The sequence below is a fragment of the Molossus molossus genome, unplaced genomic scaffold (genome assembly GCF_014108415.1).
Source record: "Molossus molossus isolate mMolMol1 unplaced genomic scaffold, mMolMol1.p scaffold_m16_p_3, whole genome shotgun sequence".
Lineage (NCBI taxonomy): Eukaryota > Metazoa > Chordata > Mammalia > Chiroptera > Molossidae > Molossus > Molossus molossus.
Window position 1 is genome coordinate 82,507,542 of NW_023425366.1, and position 8,660 is coordinate 82,516,201.

An 8,660-nucleotide genomic window follows, 5' to 3' on the forward strand; every position below is an offset into this window, starting at 1 on the left:
GCTGTGTCCTCTTCTCAGGAATGTATCTGTCTTCGTGGGTGATCACTCAGTGCCACGAAGCAATCTGCTTCTATAATGTCTCACCCTTTTTCTGGTAGCAGCTTTAACTGTATCATTCTTCTATCTCAACTATAGCCCCGTCAGTCAACATGACTTATCTCGGAGCCAAGAAATCCAATAAACATAATTTCTATAACATAAGTATTGCATTACCTACTTTTCAGAAAGCCTGGCTTCTAAAGAGCCCTGACTCAGAAAAGATGTACTCCTTCAAAAAAACCACATCACACTCATATGAGGCAAAAAAGGTTTCCTATTGTTTACTTAAACTTCCTGTCTCAAAGAGGCCAAGATGACATGATGGAAATTCTTCCTTCCAAACTCCCGTTCTGGAGGAGACTGTGGGCTTTCAGGTTGGGGGAAGAATAGTAGCAAAGGAGAGGGATGATAACATATTGAATCGTGTTTCTCTTTGATCAATATGCCAAAATCCTGCAGAATCTTAACAGGATCTTCCAGCCAATGAATCGAGCCCCCTGTGCACAACTGAACACCGCACTGTGTAATTTTGTTCCAGAATATTTTACAGTTTCTTTTCTTTTGTCTTGTCTTTTTATTTCAACAAAATGAAAATAGAGCTCGGAAGTAAGTTGTGTGAGCCGCTCCTCTCAACATTTGCAGAATTCTCTACCGGCTGCATGCACCCAAGCAGATCCTTTATTTGTGAATTTTAGTAGTCTGATTGCTGCTATGGAAATGTGATCTAAAATCATGATATTTTTCTGTGATAAGTGAAGTTCACAAGGAAGAAATCAACATAATGTTTCTTATTCCTTTGGGGGGAGAAAAAAGGGAAATACGCATCTGTGTGTGACCTTTTATTCTGGCAGCTGCAGCTTCAGTAGGCATTTTTCCACCAGCTCTGCCTCGCAGGCAGTCTGAGAAGCAACAGGGCCAGACGATGCAAGTTCAGGGAGCTACAGAGATTTCAATCAAATAGGGCTACTCTAGGTCAGCTTTCCAGGTTAGTAGAAAATAAAATGGGCAAAATTCTACTGTCAGAAACATAATATAGTAACCCAGGAGAAAATTAGGCTGTGTTGATTGGAAGAGGATATATTCACGTCAGCCAGGGGCCAGCTCTGGCCCTTCCACCCCACTTGCTGAGTTCCTCTCTCTGCACTTGTAAGTTGCTGGAGGGTGTTGGTCTGGTGACCCAAACCTCAGGCATTCGTGTGCCAACTATACTATTTACTTAAATTTGAAAGGAAAGCTTGATATGAATCCCTATCATAAATGGATTGAAACTATGACATTCCCAGAAAAGAGAGGTAAAAGTAATATCAACTGACGATTGCAGTGCTGGTACTGAGTTTTAACTACAGGCTGTGCCCTGTGGAAAGCTCTGAGCTGAGAGCCTGCTCTCTGGTTTTTAAAAAGGAGAAGATAGCAGGTGTTAGAAGAGAAAACAGTATAGGACTAGCCTAAGACCTTTCTCTTATAATAATCAAGAGTTAGAAGAGAATTAAAGGGAATTCCTTTCTTGCTATCTTTTTTAGTCTTGTTTAATGTCTTGTTCCATTATCACTTAGTCATCTAGAACACCTCTTGGTATAAATCCATCACTTCAGAAACACTGTCCTAACCTAACTCACTCCATTTCATGCATGAAGAAACTGACGGTCACATTAGAGCCAGGGAGAGGATGGCATCCATGTCTGACACCACTGTTCTCTCTGGTACATTTTTCTTCAGTGACGCACACATATTTCAAGTTTGTTTTTGGAGGAGGTGGGAGGGAGGAGATTGTTTTTGTTTTTGGCCTATTTCTAAAAGGCATACATCAAGACTTCTAACCCTTATAAGTACTTCAGGAAACATTTCTTAACCACATATTAAATTTAAATCTATGTCTGTAAATCTCATTTAGACTAGAATATATTCTCTCTCTATGATAGCATGAAAAGATGCCATTCTAATAAACACATAGTGACAATGATGAGTTATAACCTTAAACTGTTTTAGATGGTTAAAGAACATGATGTCGGCAGGTGTCAGTTAAACTCAGAAGGAACTCCATCTTCAATGTAGAGCAGATTGGTGACATATTGGATGTCCCAGTTTCAGAACAAAAATCACTGAGAATCGTGAATGTTCACTACGGAAATCTCCCTGGCAGTAAAATCTTGCCCTATGAATTTTTTTCCTTCAATGTAATTACCTTTAATTTAAATTGGGAAATAAAAAGTATTCTCTCCAGCATTACCACTACACTGTAAAATGATACATCATCAAGGTAATAAGGTTAGCATACATACATATATATTTTTTCATTAGGTAGAGAGAGATCTGCTTCTGTTTTGGAGCAAGGCTTTAAATCGTTGCCTTAAAGAACAATAAAGCACTCTTTCGGTTGGAAGATCTTCATTTCTTGGTACCATCCATAGTAAAGTATTTGTTAAACGATTACATTAAATAAATTGAGGAATAGTTGAGTCCTCATTCAGAAAGATTTTTTTAAGCAGTGGCTTTTTGACTGTCAATCAGATACATGCAATGGTATTTAAAAGTATCTAAAAGTAACTTTACAAGTCACAATCCCATCTGCCAGACACTTTAATTGTCCTCTGACTTTTATGTACAATAAAAATTAAGGGAAATTTCCCCAAGGAAGTAGTAGTCTGGCTTCTCTTCAAGCTCAATGGCAGTTTAAGATAAAAGTCAAGTGTAGAATAAGAGAATTATGTGTTTTGAGTAATCTTGCTGCTGGTTGAATAAAAGTTGTATTTTTGCTAATAAGAATCTCACTTATCACTGTGTTTCATCAGGTTCAAATACCTAACCCAATCCATTTCAGACTAAACAGGGCTAACACCTGTATCTAGTCACGTAGGCATAGGAAGGTGCTCAGTGCTCCAACACTGATGCAATTCCAGTTGCTTTGCATATTTCTTCCTATGTCTATTTGTCACGATACTGGGGCTTTAAGGAATGTTTTGGCTTTTCTCATATGGTTAAATCCTTATGAGCCTTTCTTAATTCAACTTTAACTACCTGGTGAATAGTTGTCCTATGGACACCTCATCTCTTACTCTCTCCTTTCCTTTTTGCGGTGTTGGGGAAGCATGCTTCTCATTGTACCAGATACATAACTGGTTTGGACTTTACCCCAAATGTTCAAGGCATTATCCATGCAGTTATTGCTCTTGTCAATTTTGTGCATGCTCTTTGGAAGGCATATCATAGCTGTAGAAAAAGAGAAACCTTTCTGACTTCAGATTCTGTCTTTTAGATTAAGAAGTGTGAAAATGGAACAGAGGAAACTGAACGACCAAGCCAATACCTTGGTGGACCTGGCAAAGGTAAGCGTGGGGCTTCAGCCTTCTTGAGTACATTTGTTGCAATTAACCACAGCACAATAATAGCGCTGATGGAGTGGGCCACCCCAGATTCATTTAACAAATCAGCCAGCCAACTGCCCCACAGTGATGGGGCAACTTGGAAGAATTTTTATAAAACTCTTACTTAATATGTTCTTTTCCTGCCTATATATGTTATTCATCTTCCCTCTATAAGCTTTTCTACTCACAATGATTTGGACACATAGTACAACACTAAGTGGAATATGAAACAACATGTTTGGTATTCTCATTTGTAGTTCAGTCTCATCCTATGAGACCAGAACTACATGCTGGGTTTGCCTATGAGGCTAGTAGGACTCAACAATAAAAAATACTTAATGTGTTTTAAACTCAGAAGAATGTAAAATTGAATTTTCAAAAAACATATCAGAAATTACATCTTAAAATGAAAGTTGTCTTTCAAAAAAGAGTAATCACTTTTTTATAATTTATGGTTCTTTCTCTATTTCATAATTCTAAAAATCTACCTCCTTTGAAAAGTACATTAACAGTCTGCAATTTCTTATCACATTTTAAGCTGCATCTGATTGATCTTTGGTTGTTCTCCCAAGTAAACTCCAGTTTCAAAGTACAAATATTTGTCAACAATCACAACATTGCATTTTCTTGAACTAATTCTAGAGGTGGGATTAGAATAGAATTTATAGAAGTGTTCAGCTATTTGACACAGATGTGTTGAAAGAGGCAACTTTTTTTGGACCTGTATATTCAGTCGTTTGATCAATCAAATCACCCAGGTCGTGTGTAAAGCCTCAAGTATAATCTATAAAACCCACACATACTATTTCTAGTATCATGAAATAACACATCTAAATTATATTCACTGTAATGTATATCAATAACCCATACCATGTAAATGAAGATGAGTATTTGATATGATAAGCGACTATTTAATGACTTACCCATAGGAGAATATATGTGACACATTTAACTGGAAAGCGTACACATGAAGCTCGAAGACATCCTTGATTAACATTTACACACGACTTTTGCTTGGACACATGAACAAAGATGTGGCAGGCTCTTACATCACTCCTATGACAAATGATAAAACAAATTAGGCTTTTTATGAAAAAATAAACCACCACTTAGCCTTGGCTAGTTTGGCTCAGCTGTTAGAGCATCAGCCTATGGTTCAGAAAGATCCAGGTTCCCGCTAAGGGCACATACCTCGGTTGCAGTTTGTCCCCAGCCCTGGTTGGTCGTGCGGGTGGCAGCCACTCGATGTGTCCCTTTCACGTCGATGTTTCTCTCTCTCTCTCTTCCTCTCTATCTGAATAAAAAAATGGACAAATGTCCTTGGGTGAGGATAAAAAATAAATAAATAAACCACCACTTAAAAATTTTATTTATATATATATATATATATAATATACATACACACACGCTATTTCATTTCATAATAGCTATATAATTTTACTTTATATACTTTAAGAGTATATCTGTGAGGCAAGATACTATTTCTTTCTAGTTCATTCTTTAGTACCATGCTCATTATTATGACTGCAGCACTGTCCATGACACAAGGATTTGGTATTTTCTGAATGAATGAATATTACTCAGAGAGACCCAAGACTACACAGAAAAAAATAAAGTGAATGTGTTTTGTCTCCATGGCCAAACTCAGACTAGCTGCCTGTGTTCTGAATAATAACTTCCCTGTAAAATCAGGTCATTTATCATCATTAGGAGGATGTTGCACAGGATGGTTAAGCAGGCTGAGAGTACACATTGCAAAGGGAAATGAGGCAGAGGAAGGCAGGCTTAGACCACGGGGACTGAGACTCGGGGAAGGCTGTACACACCTAAGGTTAGCGCCCCATTCTTCCCTGCTTGGCCACCCTCCCTCCTCTCTACCTCTATGCCAGTCAGCCCTGAGGTCCTCTTTTCTTGCCTCGGGGATACTTCTGGAAATGTAAGTGGGAGTCGGAGTCATGAGTACCCTCTGATCAAGACAATTGCAAAATTCACTAGGACACCAAGAACATCTTCCTATTTCAAACCACTTAGCATCTGGTTAAACCATAGCCAACAATACAGCCTGGTAACTTTAGTATTGTGAACTTTTATTCTCTCAATTATCATCTGTAAAAATGCTCTTTGACTCATGGAGAGGCATAATTTGAAACATGGGATCGCAAGAGATATTCAGAAGTTTTTCACAGCTTTATGTTCCTAAATTATGTAATCAAATCAGTTTGTCCTAAACTTCATATTCCACCCTCAGAATTTCTGCTACATCCCAACAATACCATCCATGCTATTTTTTTTGTTTTTCTTTAAATCTCCTGTTTTTAAAAATTACCCTTGCCTTAGTGTTACATTTTGCAAAATCAATTCAATGCGCTAACATTTGTAAGTCATTAAAATATATACATAAGTATTAGATCAAAATATGTTTGTCTATCTGTACAACCAGAAACCACTGGGCATATCACCTAACAGTACTTTCTGCAGCTGAATCTAATTAATGCCCAAGCTCTCACAATTCTAAACCCTGGCATTGAACACTGAATTTCCTTTGCAAGATAAAGTGTTCAGTTAGCTGCTGGCCCCTCACCCCCCACACTGGATGACACAGAAAGGAGACCCACCCTCAAGTTCTGAGATTGACAGATTGCTTCCAGAGCCAGGGTAATTAAGCCTGAGTTCTTTGTTTCTCTATTCCTCTCAATCCTGTTTTCCAGACCCAGAATATCATGTATGACATGATTTCCGACTTAAATGAAAGGAGTGAAGACTTCGAGAAGAGGATTGTTACCCTGGAAACGAAATTAGAGACTTTGATTGGGAGCATCCATGCCCTCCCTGGGCTCATCAGCCAGACCATCAGACAGCAGCAGAGGGACTTCGTTGAGGCTCAGATGGAGAATTACGACAAGCACGTCACCTACAATGCTGAGCGGTCCCGGTCCTCTTCCAGGAGGCGGCGGTCCTCCTCTACAGCGCCACCAACTTCATCAGAGAGTAGCTAGAAGAGAATCAGTTAACCACAAAATAAGACTTTTTGCCATCATATGGTCAATATTTTAGCTTTTATTGTAAAGCCCCTATGGTTCTAATCAGTGTTATCCGGGTTCTGATGTCAGAATCCTGGGAACCTGAACACTAAGTTTTAGGCCAAAATGAGTGAAAACTCTTTTTTTTTTTTTTTTCTTTTCTTTCAGATGCACAGGGAATGCACCTATTATTGCTATATAGATTGTTCCTCCTGTAATTTCACTAACTTTTTATTCATGCACTTCAAACAAACTTTACTACTACATTATATGATATATAATAAAAAAAAGTTAATTTCTGCACATACTGGTTTGGTCAATTGACATTTCTAAAGATTCACTTCTCTCCTTATTTTCAGGTAAAATGACTGATTATGGCCTGATACATGTTGATAATTTTGATTTCCACAAGTTTGGCTGGTGGGAAAAAGCTCTGTTATTCTATACCCTGTTCACTAAGAAGGGCCCTCACTGTGAACTAGTATAGTCACAATCATCTGACCCACTCCAGTTTACTGTTCGAGTTTACAGGGTCTCATTTCTGACTTGGCTTATTTCCAAATTATGTGGAAAGTGAGGTAGTTCTATCAAAACATATAAAAACAAGAGGTACAGATGCTTTCAAGAATTATTTCACTCCAAGTTCACCAACATTAACTTGAAGAAATGATCAGGGGATAGCACTGTCTGCCAACTGATGTTGCAGAACTTGAGGTCTAAACTAGTTACATTATCTCTTTCCTTACGTTCGTTTATTCTCTGGGCCCATGGTGCATTCTATGTGCTGGGATTGAGTATACACATGTGTCTGTGTACTTCCTAACAACTTAACATAAATAAGCATAACTCTTAACGTGGCACATTTCACCTAACAAGTGGTCCCCTCTTGGTCTGTACTTGCTTATTTGGTACAAGAAAGTAAATGGCATCCAGTAAATTTCATGAGCTTCATTACACTTGTTTCGTGGGTGGTTATGGTCAGTTTCTGTAAAAGGGAACTGGGTAGTCACTGCTGCAGACATGTCTCTTTCAAATAAGAGTCCTCTGGTTTTGGAGGAACCATCCTTGAAAGCAATGTGGATGGAATTCCCCCACATGGTGGTGTTAGCCTGAGTCTACAGGAAGAACTGACCTGAGGTGATGGGGTGAAACACAGAAATAAGGCTTCCCTTAGGTTGCCCTAAGCCTAAAAAGGACCCCTTTATTTTCAGAGAAATCTGCTTTACCTTCTTCTCCTTTATTTTACACCATACTCTTTGGTGTCTGCCTTACTACATTGTGAGTCACTAGCATATCAAGTATTTTTCTTCTTTATCACAAAACTAGAGTGATATATTTCACCATTTTGTATAATTCAATGAATAAAATCACTTTCCTGGCTAGTCACAATTACAAAATTGAACATTTCCGTTCAAGATCAAGGACATAAAACTATGATTCCTTGAGATTGCCTGGAAATCACTTACCATTATTGCCCATCCAAAGTTGCTGAAAAGAAAGCTCACTTACATATCTTCTGTATGTCAGGGTAGGATGAGGACAGGATCTGGAATGTCCTTTAATAAGTGAATGAAAAACTATTAGAACACAGTTTGTAGGAACATACTACTGAGTTAAATGGATTTCAAAATCCTGTGTTACCAGGATTTGTACTTCATGGGTGAAAATGAAATTTTCTTTATGTATTCTGGGTTGCATATAAGAATATATCAAGTATTTGGTGAATACACTGGATATAAGAAAAAAATTTTGAAAACATGATTAATTTGTTCTTGCAATTGATGCAATTAATTATTGTATATATTCTACCTCTATTGTGACTAAAAGGCAAAGTAGCAGATAATTAAGTCTAATTATCATCTTACTGATCAATTAGACCTACCATCCCCAAATACTAGAAGACTAGGAAGAGAATAATGTATTGCTCCTTCTGTTGAAGGAAAGAGGATAGAGTTGTAATTTAGATTTCATTACCTTGTGTTTATTCTCTTCCTCCAAATTAGCATCAGTTCATGTCATTAGCATCAGACATGACAAGAAAGATGTCATTCTTTTGTCTTCAAAATCGGTCTTACTTTTCCTTTTCCTCTGTGCAAAGTACATGAAGACTGGTAATGATTCAAGGGAAGTATAGAATCTCTTGTCTCTGTATTTAAAAAATATATATACCAAAAAATAATCACAATTTAAAAGAGGAAGAGAGGACCCATCTGTTGCATAGACATTATGGTTGGCAATA

At 37.8% G+C, this 8,660-nt stretch overlaps 1 protein-coding gene across 3 annotated transcripts in view; it reads left to right on the top strand.

The window, feature by feature from the left end:
* The window catches only part of KCNN2 (potassium calcium-activated channel subfamily N member 2), a 156,749-nt gene extending 150,025 nt beyond the window's left edge, over positions 1–6,724 (top strand). For 2 of the 3 annotated variants that reach the window (XM_036279547.1, XM_036279548.1), the window contains 2 exons: positions 3,293–3,362; positions 6,110–6,724. In XM_036279547.1, the coding sequence (XP_036135440.1) occupies positions 3,293–3,362; positions 6,110–6,397 (358 nt within the window). In that variant the 3' untranslated portion in view covers positions 6,398–6,724. Of the gene's footprint in view, positions 1–636; positions 646–3,292; positions 3,363–6,109 lie in introns of all 3 variants that reach the window. The other variant, XM_036279546.1, reaches the window with a different exon arrangement.
* Positions 6,725–8,660: the final 1,936 nt, after the last annotated feature.